Genomic DNA, 16795 nt, shown 5'->3' with positions numbered 1-16795 from the left:
CGTGTCAGCTGTGGCTGTGGGCGGCCTTGGGGGACATGCCCCACGTCTGCTACGGGACTTCTCTTTCCCCCTTGCTCCGGCCCTCTGCTCTCACTTGCCCCTCCTTCCATAGGATGGGGATCGCCGGGAAACCCAAGAACTGTCGGGAGACCTTCCCTCTCCCTCGCCAGCTCGGTGACCTGTTGTTTAACCTCTCCGTTCTTATTCTGCCCTCCTCTTCTGCTCCCTTATGGGATTTAATGGTGACACTGGGGCCCCAGTTTTCTCAGGCCTCCAGAGGGTCTTTTTGTGCTGCTCTCAAAGCCCTCCCATATTCCCTCTGAAACCTGGGAGAAAAGAGATTCCTCCGGGCCACTCCAGCCTTAGTCGGGATGGAGAAAGCTCTTAAGCATGAACTTTTAGGCAGTTAAGAGATTTGGAGTTAACCCCACTCTTACCTTGATCCGCATCCTGACAGGCAGGGCCAGGCCCTGGGGGTCCCAGACCGGTTGCCTATTTCTCAAAGACTCCGTTTCCCTAGAATGGCTGTGGTGCCACCCCCTGGTGGAGAAGAAGCCTCCAAATTTACCCTCGGGCCCCGGAGCATTTAGAAGCCAAAGGGCTTCAGTGGCTACTAGTGGGATGCCAGCCCTCAGTGGCACCCTGGCAGCCTCCGCCCCCTGGGGCTTCTCCCCAGAAAGCCCTGCCCGGAGCTTTGGCACTGGGGAAGGGAAGAAGAGGAACAGGGCCCCCAAATGTGCCTTCCATGTTGGGGCCGCTCACGGGGCTATGTGGAAAGAGAGGGGACTTTTCGACAGCAAAGAAACCTATTAAATATGCAGGAAAAAAACTACAGCTGCTACAGGCTGTCCCAAAACCCAGAGAAGTTTCAATATTAGTTTGTAAAGGACCCCGGGAGACTCACCTCAAGCCCAGGGGACCGGGTTTGCAGCTAAAGCCGCTGCCCGCTCACCCCTGACTGTGGCCCCTTTAACCGCCCAGCTCCCTGATTCTTACAGACCTTCTTAGAGCCCACAGCAACGAGCCCCTTCTCCTTCTGGCTGGTTTAAACCTTCCCCTGTCCTGGCCTGTTCAGAGAAGGGGCCACCCCGGGGGGGGTTTCGGGCTTCTGGTCCCTTTCCAACCCGGGGAGGGCCCGGGGCTTCTGGCCCCTGCACGCACGGGGGGGGGCCCGGCCCCCACCCCGGGGGGGGCCCGTCCCTTGGGAAGGGGGGCTCAAGCGGGCCCTTAAAAGGGGGGTCCGGGGCTTTGGTCCCCAAACCCGGGGAGGGGTCTGGGGTTTGGCCCCTCCCACCCAGGGGCCGGGCTTCCTGGTCCCTGTCCCACCCGTAGGGGTCTCTGGGGCCCTGGTCCCTTCAACCCCGAGGGGTTCGGGGCTTTTCCCTGCCGCCCGCCCGGGGGGCCCCACCCGGGGGGGTCTCCGGGGCTTGGTCCCCACACCCGGGGGAGGGGGTCTCCGGGGCTTTGGTCCCTGTCACCCCGGGGGGGGTCTCCGGGCTTTGGTCCTGTCACCACCCGGGAGGGGGGGTCTCCGGGCTTCTGGTCCCTTCCCACCCGGGGAGGGGGTCTCCGGGCCTGGTCCCTTCACCACCCGGGGAGGGGGTTCCGGGGCTTTGGTCCCTTCACGCACCGGGGAGGGGGTCTCCGGGGCTTCGGTCCCTGCACACCCGGGAGGGGGGTCTGGGGGCTTTGGTCCTGTCACGCACGGGGAGGGGTCTGGGGCTTTGGTCCCTGTCCCACCGGGGGGGGTCTCCGGGGTTGGTCCCTGTCACCACCGGGGGGTTCCGGGGCTTTGGTCCCTGTCACCCGGGGGGCCCGGGCCTTTGGTCCCTGTCACGCACCGGGGGGAGGGGGGTCTCCGGGGGCTTCTGGTCCCTGTCACGCACCGGGGTGAGGGGGTCTCCGGGGCTGGTCTCGCACGCACGGGGGGTCTCCGGGGCTTTGGTCCGTAGCACCGGGGGGGTCTCCCGGCCGGTCCCTGTCACACCCCGGGGAGGGGTCTCCGGGGCGGTCCCTTCACGCCCGGGGAGGGGCCGCTTTACAACGGGGGAAGCCTTCCTGCAGGACTGAGGGCCCGGGCGCCAAGAGAGGGGTGGGGCTGCCCCTTTACCCCTGGGGCCCGGTTTCCCTGGCCCTGCACAAAGGGGAGGGGGCGTCCCCTTTCCCTCCCCGGGAGGGGCTGGGCTTTCCCTTCTTGGCGGCCTCCTCAGCCTGGGGGAGGCGGGGGTGGGGGGCCGCAGCCCAACCCGGGGCGATGCCCCCGCCCCCCCCACCCCAGGGCCCGGGCTTTCTTTCCTTCCGGAGCCCCCCCCCCCGGGGCAGCCTGCCCCCTGCCGGGCTGGAAAGCCCGTGGGGGAATGGGGGGGCTGGGGGCAGGAACGGCCTCCCCCAACTGGGGGGGGCAGGGGAACCAGGCCTTCCCGGGGGGGGCCCCCCCCCCCCCCCCGGAACCTGGGGGCCCTCCCTTCGGGTGGAAGACGGGCCCAGGGGGAAAGGGATTAAGGGGGTCCCCGCCCTTACGGGGCCCGGGGGAACCCCCGGCCTCCTGGGCCGGGGTGCCTTCCGGAATTTTTCCAAAGCTCCCGCCGGGGTCCCCCATTTGCCCAGGGGCTTCACCCCTCACCCCCCACCCCGCCAACCGGGCCCAACCCCTCGCCCGCTGGGTCCCCGCCCCTGCCCCCCGGGTCCCCCTCCTCCCGGGCTCCCCCCCCCTCCCTTCCCCCCCCCTCCCCGGCTCCCGGCCCCCGTCCCCCGCCCTCCTCCCGTGCTCCCCGCCTCCCGGTCCCGCCTCCCGGCCGCCCTCCCTTGCTCCCGCCGCCCTCCTGTCCCGCGCCCTCCTCCCCCCCCCCCCGTTCCCGCCGCCCCCCCGGTCCCCCCGCTCCTCCCCTCCCGCTCCTTCCTCCCGCAGGCGCTTTTCGACTCCATTGGGGGCACAGCGGGGTTTCATCCATGCCGGGCCTTGTGAAAGTGGGGAACGCCGGTGGGAAGGCTGGGGCCTGGGGGGCCCCCGAGTCCCGCCAGGGCCCCAACCCCAAGCTATGTTTCTCCACAGGGGGGTCCCTGGTAAACCCCGGGCGTGGGCCCCCTGACCGAAAGAGGCAGACAGGAGCGGGAGGCTGGGAGGCCCAATTTCTCCAGGGGGGGCCCCGGGCCGTGAGGGGAGGACGGGCTCGCTGCGGGGCGTGGCCTCCGGGCCGGGCTCTGGTCCCCAGGGGCGGGTGGGAGGCCTGGCAAAGAGCGCCTCTGTCCCTTAAGGCGCGCTGACGTCACCAGCCGCCGTTAGGCCACCCCCTGGCGGTGAAGCCTCGAGGCGAGGAAAAGCCTTGTTCTCCTCCCCTCCCCCAGTCCTCTGCTGGGCGAATCACGTGTAGGGGGGCGGCCCTTCTGGGCGGGGGACCTTGTGGGAAACTCTGACCCTCCCCCCCTTCTCCCTTTCCCAGAGTCACGGGGTGGTCTTAGCCAACTGCTCGTTTTGGACACTAAGCCAACGAGCATTTAATAGGTGCCTACTGTGTACCAGGCGGTTTGCTCAGCCGGAAGAATGCGCGACGCTGGAAACAGCGCCCGCCCCTTGGGTTACAGAGGGGGGGGGAGGGGCGGAGGTGGGCCCCGGGGTCCGAAGGGCCTCCGTCCTTGGCAAAAGGCGGATTCGAAAGGGTTCAGGGACCAGATGGGGGGAGAGAGGAGCCCCTGGCGAGGACGGGGGCAGTTAGCCAGGAGCGCCCCCCAGAGGTCGGGGCAGCCCCGGGGAGCCAGCCGGCTCCGAGAAGGGCTCCCGAGAGGCCCGACCCAAAGGGAGGCGGGGGGAGGAGGGGGGCGGCCAGAGTGGGGCTTCCAGCCACCGGCGGGGCACGGCCCGCTGGGGCTGCCCACGCCCCCTGGCGGGGAGATCGGGGCGAAGCTGATGGACAGCGGAGCCCTCTCCCGGGTGCGTCAGGGACCCGTCTTATTAGTCATCCTCCGGCTTCTCTGCCCCCCCTCCCACTTCAGGACCTCATCAGGGAGAGCGGCACGAGGCGGGCTGGGAACTCCTCCGGGGCCCTGGAAATGGGGGGTGCCGCTGGCAGACTCTGCACGGCCGGGAGAGGACCCTCCTTTCCAGCGCTTCTCCTCTGCCCCTTCCCAACGGCCTTCCCACTAAGAACCTCTGGTTCCTTCTCTTTCCTTCTCCTTCAGGGAAGTTCCCCCCTTTTCCTCCCTCCTTCCCCTCCTCCCTTCCTTCCCTCCTTCCTTTTCCTTCCTTCCTTCCTTCCTTCCTTCCTTCCTTCCCTTCCCTTCCTTCCTTCTTCCCCTTCCTTCCTTCTTCCCTCCCTCCCCCTCCCCTCCTTCCTTCCCTCCCCCCTCCCTTCCTTCCTTTTCCCTTTTTCTTTCCCTCCTCCTTTCTTCCTAAACATTTTTAGGGGTTGGAAAAAGGGGACTCTGGGGGATTTTTTAATCAGGATTTTCTTCCCTCTTAATTTGGTCCTTGTCGCTGTTCCCTGAAAATCCTGTCTCGGGGCAGAGTTCTTTCCTCCCCTGGCTCCTCCCTTTTAAGGGAGGTTGGGGTAGGTGAGGAGCCGTTTTGGGCTCAGGATTCAACTCCTTCCCCGGGTTCTGAGCCCGGGCCCCTTCCAGGCCTGCTCCCATTGGCCGGTCGGTCTGGCATGGGGGCCCCTCTGTGGGGGACCCTGGGGTTTTGCCCCTTGCTTCCTCGGCCCCTCTGCTGGCGCCTCGTTGGCAGGCTGCCGGGCCCTCCTGGCCCTCCTTCGGGAGTTTGGGAGAGCCGCTCCCCAAAGGAGCCTTGGTTGGGGAGAGCCAGACTTTCCCCCCCGACCCTGGGTGGGCCCAGGCCCCCCTTCCTCCCAAGGGGCTCCCTTTGTCTCCCATCCCCCCCGGGAATCTAGGGACCCCCTGACTTGGTGGGGGGCCCCCTAGTTTCTCCGGCCTTTCAGGGCTTGCTCAACCATGGAAAAGCCTTTCTGCTGCTCGCGACTTTCCAGGTTTGGCATCAGGGACTGGCCGGAGCCCAAGTCCATGGCTTTTCTGGAGGTAGGGCCAGACCTTCCAGCCAGCTGCTCCTGTAGGAGACCTGCCTCCTGCGCTGCTGGAGCGCAGAGGAAGAAAGGGGCAGAACTTGTCCACCCCAGGTGGACGTTGGTTGGGCTCCCAGAAGCAAACTCTCCTCCAGCCGCTTCCCTCCCCAGTCCAGCCTTTTCCTCCTCCCAGTTCTCCCCCACTGGGCCCACACATCTCTCCAGCTGACTCTCCCCCCCCCTCCGCAGCCCTCTGGCTTTGTGCCCACTCCTCCATGTTTCCTCCTTGGCTCCCTCTGCTCCAGCCTTGCTTTCACTCATCCGAGCAGTGCTAGTTGTTCCCCGGGGCAGCCAGGTTCCTTCCATTGTCTGTGTAACGGCCGGCTCCGAGCAGGTACAGAAACAAGGCTTTGTGGGCTGGTTATGGCCGAGGCTCTTTTCCAAAACCCACCCATTCACCGATGGGGCACTTCAGAGAAGGGGGGCTGTTGTTGCTGCAGCACTTCTGGGGACGCGATGTCCTGTGCTGCCCTCCTCGCCCTCCTTGGAGCCACACGTGGCTCGTTTCATCGGTCACCGCTCGCCTCACCAACAGATCGGACAGGCTCAGTTTGCTTCGTTCAGTTGTCCCTCGTTCTCAGAATGGACCAACATGATGACATCGTTGTGTAAGGATCAGCCTGACTGTGGCTGATCAGACCAGTGAGCTCAGAACCCTTGGACACAAATAGTTCCATGAATATTTGGGGGAGCTTTTCTTGTTTTGCATATTCCACATTTCCTTTGGATTAATTCAATTCTGCTTCATTCATAGAGATGAGGGCACCCCATGCTGGGGGCTCCAATGCCGGGGCCCCCCATGTCATAGTTTCAATTCTGAAGTTATTTTTTCCCCTGAGGCGATTGGGGTTAAGTGACTTGCCCAGGGTCACACAGCTAGAAAATGTTAAGGCCAGATTTGAACTCGGGTCCTCCTGACTTCAGGGCCGGTGCTCTATCCATTGTATTGCCTAGCTGTCCTGTGGTGGTCTTCTTTTCTATAATATGATGGTTCTCTGGGAGCAGGTTTCTTGGGGAGGTTTTCTGGAGGCAGCCGTAGTTTCAGTTTAGAGTAATAATCACCTCAAACTCAGCCAGTTGATAAAATCCAAATGTTTATTTTCTCCTTCCAAGTCTTGTCTCTTTCCTTGGGCCCGGTTCGCTTTCTTAGAGGCCTCTCTCCCTCCTTGGTTCCAAGAGCTCTTGCAGCTCGTCTTTTGGCTCTTCCAGCTTCTGCCTCCAGCTCAACTCCGACGCAATCTCCTCCACTGACTGACTGACTGAAGCTCTTTTTATGCTCTTTTAGAGGGGTAAACTCAAAGATTGACTCCTCCTCTGAGAGTGGGATTATGGGAGGTGTGAATTTGTGAATCTCATATTGAATACTGACTTGTGAATCTCCCAAAAGTGTGAACTAATGTGTGTGAGCTAATGTGTGACCTCTCAAAAGGTGCAAACCCAAGCACTGCTTCCATCAATTCCAGTGAGTTATCACCAAATTCTGGCTCATAACACTGTCCCAATTCTAAAGTTCTTAAGAGAGACCCTGAGAGTGTCCTGGTGACTACTTTATGAGGACTTGCTCTGTGAGTTCTCCACAAATAATCTTTTAGGCAAGTGTATGTTTGGCATTCCAATACAGTGAGGTCAGCACCATGGCTCGGTGGTCAGTCTCCTCTCCCACTTTCCTTTGGAACCCCTCAAACCCTGAGCCAGCTCTGGCAAGGCAGGGGCCAATCTCATTATCAATCCCTGGAAGTGTCCTGCCGAGGTAAGTGAACTCTTCCACGGCATTCAGACCTTCCCCATTCACTGTCACTGAGGGTTCCCCTATCATAGGGACGCCGTGGCTCTAGCTGATGGAGGGCTGTGCTTTTTTGGTGATCATTGTTGGGCCAAAACTAGCACAAGCAGTGAAGATTCGATCTCAGCTGTGCTGTATCTTGGTCTCAGAGGCTGCCTTGAGGGCCCAGGCATCTCCCAACAAAAAGTCCCCACCAGCCCTCCCTGCTCTGGTCTTGGCCCATAGCCTTCTGCAGTTGGGGAGTGGACCATCGGCGCAGGAGCTGACCTGGACACCTTGTTCTTCCTCATGGATGACTGAAAACGTGCTACAAACAGGGCAGTGAGCACACGGTCTCATTTCACTCCACTGGTGACCAGGAAAGCTGGGGAGCATCGCCCCTTGTCCAGCACCCCGGCAAGCACGCCAGCACAAACTGAGGTACCGTCCTGATGGATTTCTCTGGGCAGCCAAACTGGGGCACACTTGGCCCTCACTGGCAACGAAGGCCAACTCGGTCAGATGGACGAATCCTCGGCCCATAAATTGTCTTCAGGGCATCATGAAAGCACTCTGGATTGATACTCCTCTGCCTTCTTACTGAGCCAAGGATCCTACATCTTATGTTTTCAACATATTTTACTTTTGATGGAATTGAATGATACTTTCTTAGAGATGAACTACTTGCTGGCACGTCCTGTGGAGTTCTCATTTTTCATTTAGCAGCTTCTTAATTTCTCCATGATTTTTGTCAAATCAGTCTTGAGGTTTGCGAGGGTTCTGACCCAGATGAACAAATGCAGTGCTGGACACCAAATCTCTAAAGCTGCCCCCTTTCTGTCTGGGAGCCGTTGCTGCTGTCTGAAGGTGAATATTTAGCTCAGAGAGGATAAGTCTATGGTCAGTCCAGCACTCTGCGCCACGCTGGCCTTGGCCACTCCATCCTGCCTGTCTCCTCTCCTTACGTTCACATAGCCTATTAAATGCCAGTGTTTGCTGCGAGGGTTGCTGTGAGGGTAAAACATTTTACCACAATGTTTTATTTATTGTGGCTAGGTAAATGGAAAAGTTTAGGGTTGGTGATGAGAAGGTGCAGGGAAGAGGGCTGGAGAAATGTTAATAAGATTGTTTTGTTCTATCTTGGAAGTGAGTCAACTGAGGGGGCTACTCACTGGTGCTTTAATGATGGGGGAACAGAGCGTTTATTTTGCACTCCTGTGTGTCAGGTCTTGTGCTAAGCACTGGAAAAAAACAGTTCTTGTCCTCAAAGAGCTTACGATCTAATGGAGGGGACAACAAATAGACAAGCTGAATACAAAGTGAGCTCTATAAAGGATGAAGAATAAATAAGGGAAGGTGCTGGAATTAAGAGGGATTGTGCAAGGCTTCCTGTAGAAGCCAGGGAGATCAGTAGTAAAAAGCAGAGGAGGGATGGCCATAGAGACGTCCAAATCTCCGAGATGGAGGGTGCTGTCCATGGGAGACCCTGCCCACTGAGGGGCAGACACAGCCCACCTATTACAAAAGCCCAAGGCTTTGTGTCTTTGGCTTCCTGATTTCCTTATTTCTAACTTCTGCTTCCAGGAGACTTCTTGCCAGAGAGCAAGTGTCAGGTCAGAAAGACCTGAGTTCAAACCCAGCTTCAGATACTTACTAGATCTGTGAGTCTGAACAAATCAACTGCTTCCTGCTTAGTTTACTCAACAGTAAAATTGGGTTAGTACCTTCTCCACAGAGAGGTTGTGAAGACCAAATGGGATCACATTTGTAAATAGCCTAACACAGCTCCTGGACCATGGTTGGTGCTTAATAAATGCTTATTTCCTTCTTCCCTCCATCTTCTCCTCCTTAACTCACCACCTCAGCCCCTCACAGAATTCCCCACCTCCTCATTCTCCATTGCCCATAAGATGAGCCATCGTCCAGCCTTCCTCCATCGAGTGGCCGCTGCTTCCTTTCTGGTGGTTTCATTGAGGTCTACCATCAAGAGCCCCCCCACCTGCCTGGTTCCTGGTTTCCTTCTACAGCGGAGACCTCAGTCTCCGTCCTCAGAGACACGGTCCGATCACAGGGGGCACCTGCTTGACTTGATTTCTGTTGGGCAGTGAATCCTAGGGTCACCCCAGTGTCGGGGAGGGGGGGCAAGAGCAGGTCAATGGAAGCTTTACAACCCGAACTCCTCAGCAAGGATGACTGAGTCTTGTGCAGGAGAACAGAGTGAGTGTGAAGTTATCTGGCTTGGGGGAAAAGGCCGAAATTGGGGCTCCTCCCCAAACAGCTGGGCGTTTTGGAGCCCGAGAACAACAGTCTTTGACAACAGTCCTGAAAGATCCACTTGGGCACAAACGGGCACAAACATGCCTTGGTGAGCCTGCTCGTGGCCATTCCATCCCAGAACCCTGGGAATCCCAAACCATGTTCTTCGGGCCGAGCAGCATGAGCTGCTGAGGTGGGGCTGGGGCAGCACTTGCTTTCAACACTTATGTGAAAACATTCATTTCCGAATCCCCGCTCCCCAAACATTGAGAAAGCAAGCGATGACGCTTATTATCCGGGTGTATGAGGCGTCGGGAGGGGACTAGCACCTCCGGTGTGAGGGCCACCGTGTCCCATTCGGGGCTGCTCCCCACTTCTGCTGTCCCCCAGCTCCCATCTGTGGCTCCAAGAAGCTGCGGTGACAGAGGAGGCAGATGAGGTTGGAGCTAAGGAATGGGCCCCAAACCCCTCGGAGAGAGGGGGATGGCTACCCAAGCATGAGAGCAGGGATGGAAACATGTTTTTTTCTGATAGCCACAAAGGCGGCTGAAGTGGGTGCCTTGGAGCGAGCGCTTAAAGCTTGATTGGCCGTCGAAGGTGCCGGGGTTAGGGGTGGGGGCCTAATCCTAAATCCATCAACTCGGATCAATCCATCAACTAAATCCATCAACATCATCACCAACCTCATTCACCACAGCAATATTGATCCTTACCTGTAGAGGGGCTGAAACGATCCAGTCGATGCATGGAGGTCAGGCTTGCTGAGCTCTTGAGTTAACTACTGATTGGACAGTACTCCATGGGCATATGCTTGGAAAAATGGTCCTTTCCGCTATTTGTACTGGCTCAATGATTGGTATGTAGAGGATTGTAGGAGGGACGAGCAAGGGACACACTCTTGGCGGGAGACGGGAGACGAGGGAGAAGGAGGTTATGGAGATTCTGCTTCCATCCTGTTCAATCCCATGTCTGGGGACCGAGAATAAAGATTAAGGACTTTTGCTTATCCTGACTCCGGCTGATTCTGGGGTGTCCTGGGTGCTAGCGTGGTCGTTACGTTTGGCGCCCACATTGGGTGTCTCCGGACGTCCCAGCACTGGTGCGGTGGATCTCCTCTGCCTTAGGCTGGAGCGCTCTCTGGGTGTCCTGCTGCTCTGAAATTTGTTCAGAGTCATCATGTGAAGGAACTTGGAGCAGGTTGGGGAGAGGCTTGGGCAGGAATCTCCGTCCTTCCTCTCTCTGGTTTTCAATGGTCTCCCCCAAGGCCCTCGAAGTCTCCCTCTTCCTTCAAACCCAACTCTTGGCCCTGCTTGCACATGAAGCCTTTTCTAACCTCCCCACTGGGTGGTTCTTCACTAAGTCAGCGGAGCTTAATGCTGCAGCCCAGCAATGGGAGCCCCGCATGTTTAGAACTTTTTAAGGAGTTCTTTTCTTCAGCAGCCTTTTGTACATCGCTTCCCACTTGGTTGATTCTGCTTTACAAGACTTCTTTTCAGTGGACTATTATATTTTTACCATTCGGATTATTTTGGGGAATTAGCAGTAATTTTAGTTACAAAGTTAGCTAATAATCAGCTTGTGACGTCTTCAGTTTCCGGGGCAGGAAGATGATCTTCCCCTCCTGTCGCTTTCCTTCGGTGTTCCAAGTCTGGCCAGAATCAGGCTCAGAGATGAGACTCCAGCTTGGGGGAGCTTTAAGTCTGGCCAGAAATGCTCTTCCTCTGATGTGGAAGCCCTAGGGAAAGTTTTTGGGGAAGCGTCTTTGCAGAGGGATGGACATTTATGCCAGGTTGTTCAAAGGAAGGACAGACGCCAGTGAAAGGTCACCTCAACGTTCCTTTCTGCGCAACGTGGTCTTTCTGGGCTTCTCTCGGTCTGTTCTCATCCTGTTCACTGCAGACAACAGGCATCGGGGAGAGGGGTCCAGAGAGAACAGTTTCTTTCCGCTCAGGGCAGGTATTGTTCTTTAAAGGTACAGGAGGCTGTTTCTGGGGTGCCGTATCCCTGGGCAGGGGGTGTCTGGGGCATGGGGGGAGGGAGGAAGTGACGTAAGGAGGTACATAGTTTTTATTTTCACAAAGAGAAAGATGAATTGGTCTTTTGCAATCGGGCTGACAAAGTGCTTCGGAAGCTCTAGGGGAATCGAGAACTCGTTTGTTCTGGGAATGGAACCTCCTTCACCCCTCGGCATTTGTAGAGCTAAATGACCAAAAGCCCCGCAAGGGGCAAACTCTCCATGGCCCATTTATAGCAAAAAACTCGGCAAGGGCAGGTTCCCACCGGCCGCTCTCTCCCGGGTGCCCGCACGAAGGTTCCGGGACGGTTCCGAGCCGGCGCCGAGCGCTGGGCCACCAGAGGTTCCCGGCAGGACGTGGGCAGGAGCCCTCGCGCTCCGACAGAGGGAGGGGACGTGGCCCGCCCCCTCCGCGGCCAGTCCAGGACTCCGGGAGGCCGAGGACCCCTGGGATCGCCGGCGTCTCTCTGGGCTCCCGCCTTTCAGGGTTTGCTCCTCACGGCCGCGTCCTTCTCTCCTCTCAGACACTGGCCAAATATGACATCGACACAGCCGTCCAGTTGATCTTATGCCGAGAAAAATTGATCGTGAAGGTGAGTGCGGGGCCCTGCAGCCCGGCGGTCTCTGCCCAGCCGGGGTCGCCGATGCCGGGGTCCGGGCGTTCGATCCTCGGCCTGGACGCGCGCTTGGGCGGGGAAGGGGGAGGTGTGCAGAGAGAAGGGGGCCTGAAACCCGGGCAGAGAAAGTGTCCTGGGGCTGGAAGGAGCGGGCGCGCCTCGCGGAGCCCGGCAGGGAGGGCAGCGAGTGCGGCGGCAGCGAGGGCAGCGAGGGCAGGGGCATCCCTGGGCTGGTACCAGGCTCTGCGCGCGCTTGCGGAGCCCGGCAGGGAAGGTGGCGGTGGCAGGGAGGGCAGCGAGGGCGGCGGCAGCGAGGGCAGGGGCATCCCTGGGCTGGCACCAGGCTCTGCGCGCGCTTGCGGAGATCCGGCTTTGCCTCCTGGAGAGATGGGGGGGGCACCACTTCCCACCAAGTTCTTGTACCTTCCCTGAGGAAACGGCCAAGGCTGGCGGACCCTTGGGGAGGCGGCTCCGCTTCTCCTGGCCCCAGTCAGTCACCCAGCTCTAAAGGGCTATTTCTAAGGCCCCAGAGGGAGGCCCCACAGCCCCTGAAGTCTAGAAGCAGGGCTCATGCCAGAGGGAGGGGGGAGGAGGAGGAGAGAGGAGGAAGGAGGAGAGGAGGGAGGAGAAAGAAGGAGGAGAGGAAGGAAGGAGCAAACCGCCCTTGTCTCCCTTTCCCAAAATAAAATTACTATCAAGAACATACTAAGTCAAGGAAACTCATACCGTAAACTACAAATCAAGAACCCTCTCACACTTAATCACACCAAAATCCTACCCCCCCCTCCCACCGAAAGAAAACAAAACCCGAACACCACCTCCAAGACAACAACAAATACAAAGCAACCCCAAAACTCCCCACCCCACCACAACAAACCACAAACAAAACTCCAAGTAACTCTAAAAAAATCTCCCGTCAGCCCCCCACAACCCCACCTCAACCCCCTCACCCAGTCATCCATCCAACCATTTAAGCAACTTTCCAATACACTTTGTCACACCCCCCACTCCTCACCTAAACCACAAATCGCCAAACCCTAATCCCCTCCCAAACACCGCAGCAAAACCCATCCTCCCCGCCTAAACCCAACCTCGCCTCCCTTTATCAAGTACTGCCGCCAACCCCAATAGCCCAAAGAAAAGTCAAAACCCCTACCTAATCCTCCAAAACCACCCTCAAAACCACGAAAAACGCCCAGCCGCCCCACCCCCAACCCTAAACCTCCCTATCCAGCCAAACCCCAAACACCTCTAGAAATCTCCCCATGGCATCTCTCCTCCCTCTCTTTCTCTTCCCTTTAACTTTCAGCAAACTCTGCCACACCTGTAAATCTTTCACAACAACCCACACTCTCCAAAACACCCCAAAACCACCTTCTACCCCTGGCCGCGAACCCCCCTACAAACCTTTCTAAATCTTCTCGCTTTCCAACTTCCTCAAAAAGCACTCCCTACCACCAAATCTTCCCTTTCCCGGCACAGAAAGTAACTCTCTCAAAACTCCCGCCATCTCCCGACGCCGGGGCACTCTCCCTCTCTACCCCACCCCATTTCTGCCTCACCGTGCAACCGTTAAACCGACTCCCCAAAGGCCGGGAACGAATCTCTCCCCCCCTCGCCCCCCGTTCTCCAACCTCCCTGCATCTCGTCCCTCAGCCTGCGGCCTCTCTGTCCCAGACTCGGCCGTACTTGGCCATCTCCTTCCAGGCCGGTTCTTTGCCTTCCCTCCCCCTCCCTGGCCCGGCCTCCCTCCTTCCGACTCCGCGGCTGCCCCTTTTTCCTCGCAGGGCGCCCTGAGGAGGGGGGTCCCGGGCAGGGACAGAGAGGAGGCCCTGGGGGAGGGGCCGCCCTGGGGAGTCGTTTCACAGTTGCCAAGCGTTCCTTAGGTGACTTGTGGGTGTCCGGGCCTCCTAGACTAAGCTCTGGGGGCGCAAAGATGGGGGAGGAGCTTCCCTCGTGGTGGGGAGACCCCCATGCAGATCCCAGATTCCCTGATCTTCCTTGTCCTTTCCAGGGCTTCATCCTGAGGAAAGCGGGGATTCTGGGGTGCGGCGGGGTGAGGGCACAGCTCAGGCAAAGGCCTGGAGGCAGGAGGTTGTGGGGTGTGGGCTCCCCAGAAGCTTGGTCAGAGCACTGGGGGGGAGGAACATCCTCCCCGAGTCTGGGGGCAGCCCCGGCCCGAGCAGCAGCTCTCAAGCCTTGTGGTCCCCTCGCCCACCCTCCGCCGCCCCCAAGGGACTCCCTCCAGCGAAGGGCCGGCCCTGCCCTCCCCGCCTCCCCTCTGCTCCAGGGGTCCTGGTCTCTGCACCCCCTGTGGCCATGGCAGCGGGTGGGGGGGGCATTTCTGTCCCGGCTCTGGCCCATGCAGGGGGAGCCCGGGCGCTCGGGGCCCAACGGGGGTCTGGGGCCCTCACAGGGACTGGGGCCGGGGCCCGCCTGGGGCCCCCCGGGGTCTGGGGCCCTCCCGGGGTCTGGGGCCCTCCCGGGGTCTGGGGCCCTCGCGGGGTCCGGGGCCCTCGGGCTCACGGCTCCCACCCCCCCCAGGGCAGAGCTTTCATTGATCACTACGACCCCCGGGAGTACGACCCTTTTCACATGAGGAATAAGGACCCAACGTATCTCAAGGTGCTGCCCACGTGTGGGACCGGCCTCCCTTCCCTTCCAAGGGTGCCATGGGGGGGGGGGAACCACACGGACGCCCCTGAGATGCCAGCAGGGACCCCCTGGGGCTGGGGGACGAGGGCCGGCCATGGCCTCCAGGAGGGCAAGCGCCTAGGTCCGGCCGCCCCTTCACCCCCTCCCCTCCGATGCCCTTAACGCCCTCGCCCCGCCCCCTCCAGCGCCCCGCCCCCTCCAGCGCCCTTTGCTCCCTCGCCCCGCCCCCCCCGCCAGCGCCCTTTGCTCCCTCGCCCCGCCCCCCCGCCAGCGCCCTTTGCTCCCTCGCCCCGCCCCCCCGCCAGCGCCCTTTGCTCCCTCGCCCCGCCCCCCCTCCAGCGCCCTTTGCCCCCTCGCCCGGAGGGCGCGCCGCTTCCCGAGCCTCGGTGGCTCCGTCAGGCCAGAGCGAGCGGCGGCGGTCACCTCTCTCCCAGGTCATGGTCCCTCTGTTCCGGGACCCCATGCAGCTCGCCCAGCAAGACAGGGACGAGGAGAACCGAGCCATTCTCCGGTGCGAGACAGGTGCCCACCCCGCCCCCTGCCGCCAACAGCCAATCCCAGCGCGCCTCGCCCGTGACGTCACCGCCAGGCCCCGCCCCGGGTGCCCACCTGGCTTCCGTGACTCGGTGCCAGAGGTCTCCCCTGAGCCTCGGGGAGGGGGAGGAGAGCGGCGAGCGCTCCCGCGGGGAAGGCCGGGAGGGGGCGGGAGGTGTCCGCCGGGGCCGGGCGCGCAGGCCCAAAGGGGGAGGGGGCGCAGGCTCCCGCGATGCGCCCGGAGGGGGTGGGCGGGGCCGCGCTTGTCCGCCGGGAGCGCCTGACACTCGGGGTGGGGCGGGCCCCTCCCCCGCTCCCGGATTGGGGGGGCCCTCCCTTGGGGTCCCGCTGTCCCTGCAGGGAAGAGATACACGATGAAGGAGTTCAAGCAGGTGGAGAAAGCCCGGCAGCTCGAGGGGCTGCCCCCCTTCTCCTTCGCCCGGCCCCGCAGATGCCCCGCCTCGGCGCCCGCCGAAGGCCGAGGCTTCGCCCGCAGCAGGTGGGCCTCTGGGCGCGGGGCAGGTCTGGGGGGCACTAGGAGGAGCGGACGCAGGGGCCGCTGGGGCGGAGGAAGCCCCTCAGGCTCCCTGGTCTAACTCGGCCCGCTCGGACGGTGGCCCGACTGATGGGGGTGCCGTCCCCGGGCAGGGTCCGCCCCCCCCAGGGGAACCCCCTTCCTTCTGGGCTCCCTTCAGGGCCCCCTCCAGGCCAGACACCGCGGGGAGGAGTCAGTCGGCCGGCCCGAGGCACTTCCCAGACCTGGAGGACACACTGGACAAGGCGGTGAGCTGGGGAGGGGTCTGCTGCCGGCCCGAGGGGGGCCTCCCCTACCGGAAGCCCAGGTGCTGGGGAGCTTCCGCCTGGTGGATAAGAGCCCCAGGCAGGAGCCACCCTGGGGGTGGGGGTGGGAGGGGATCCAGGACCCCAACCCTTGTCTGGTCACCGGGCAGATGTCTTCGGCGTGCAGCACGCTGTCCCTGAACGAGGTGGGCAGCACCGGGGCCAGCAGCAAGGCTGCGGAGGCCTGGGCCCACCGGCCCGCGTTGCTCAGGTCCACGTCGCGGCCCCCCAGCCACAAAGCGCGCCACGTGTAAGTGAGCCTCTGCTCCGCGGAGGGCCCAGCTCCCATCTGGCCGGGGGGCGGGCGTGGGGGTCCCGAGGGGGGCTCAGGGGACCTCTGTGCCCTCTCTGCCCCAGGTACCAGGAGAGGCCGGCCTACATCCCCAGCGCGGGCCAGGCCTTGCAATGGCCATGAGGAGGTCGCCGTGGGGGCCCCCAGCTCCACCTGAGCTGGCAACCAGAAACTCCATGTTTCCTCCTGGGGGGCACTGAACTTGAGGAGCGGGCCCCCAGGGGCTCTGCTGTGCAGGGGGCCGGGTGGATTTCCGACCTCGGGACCAGAGACCCCCAGTTTGGGGGGCATTTCTGCTCCTAGGAGGCTGATGGCTTTCTGGGGGGTTGCAGGAAACGCCAGCGTAGCCCGAGGGCCAAATAAAGCGACTTGTGTCACTACCCTCTGGACCCCGGCCCTGGAGAGGCTCCTTTACCCTCCCCCCCTCAGAGCTCATCCTCATGGTGGATGTCTGGGGCCCCAAGCCCTGAGGAGTGCTGGACCAGGAGCTGACCCCTGCCCCCCCCCTCACCACCGCCATGAGCTCGCACCCACAGCAAGCCCAAGCCCAACCGGAAGGCGAGATGCCACGGGCACCCTGGGCACGGCTGCCCGTCTCCCCCCTCCCCCCCCCAGGCCCCAAAGGCCGGGCCCAGGGAAAGGATGCCGGGCCAGGCTCCCCCTGACCCCCATCACAGCAGCCCGACTGCGGCGGCTCGTGCCCTCGGGTCTGTATTTCTCCTCCTGCGCACGCTGGCGCCGACACCAGGACAA

The 16795-nt window shown here is 61.2% G+C and overlaps 1 protein-coding gene across 1 annotated transcript; it reads left to right on the top strand.

Annotated features, from left to right (window-relative positions):
* The first annotated feature begins 4944 nt into the window (after nt 1-4944).
* LOC111718843 (collagen alpha-1(III) chain-like) lies at nt 4945-16660 on the top strand. The gene is made up of 8 exons (XM_031954219.1): nt 4945-5028; nt 11629-12148; nt 13736-14346; nt 14811-14887; nt 15271-15409; nt 15606-15693; nt 15861-16000; nt 16108-16660. Exons 1-8 carry the CDS (start codon nt 4945-4947, stop codon nt 16240-16242), a joined length of 1794 nt encoding a protein of 597 aa, XP_031810079.1. The 3' UTR covers nt 16243-16660.
* Nucleotides 16661-16795: the final 135 nt, after the last annotated feature.

Source organism: Sarcophilus harrisii, chromosome 2 (genome assembly GCF_902635505.1).
Source record: "Sarcophilus harrisii chromosome 2, mSarHar1.11, whole genome shotgun sequence".
NCBI classification, from domain to species: domain Eukaryota; kingdom Metazoa; phylum Chordata; class Mammalia; order Dasyuromorphia; family Dasyuridae; genus Sarcophilus; species Sarcophilus harrisii.
Note: the sequence above shows the minus strand (reverse complement) of the source record. Positions and strands in the feature narration are given on the sequence as shown.

What these genes read in the sequence shown, in the direction of transcription:
- LOC111718843 (XM_031954219.1), top strand. Translation starts at nt 4,945, where the DNA reads ATGGAAAAGCCTTTCTGCTGCTCGCGACTTTCCAGGTTTGGCATCAGG. An exon ending in CGAGGCTTCGCCCGCAGCAG is followed by an intron (nt 15,410 to 15,605) that starts GTGGGCCTCTGG and finishes GGCTCCCTTCAG; the next exon opens with GGCCCCCTCCAGGCCAGACA. An exon ending in AGCCACAAAGCGCGCCACGT is followed by an intron (nt 16,001 to 16,107) that starts GTAAGTGAGCCT and finishes TCTCTGCCCCAG; the next exon opens with GTACCAGGAGAGGCCGGCCT.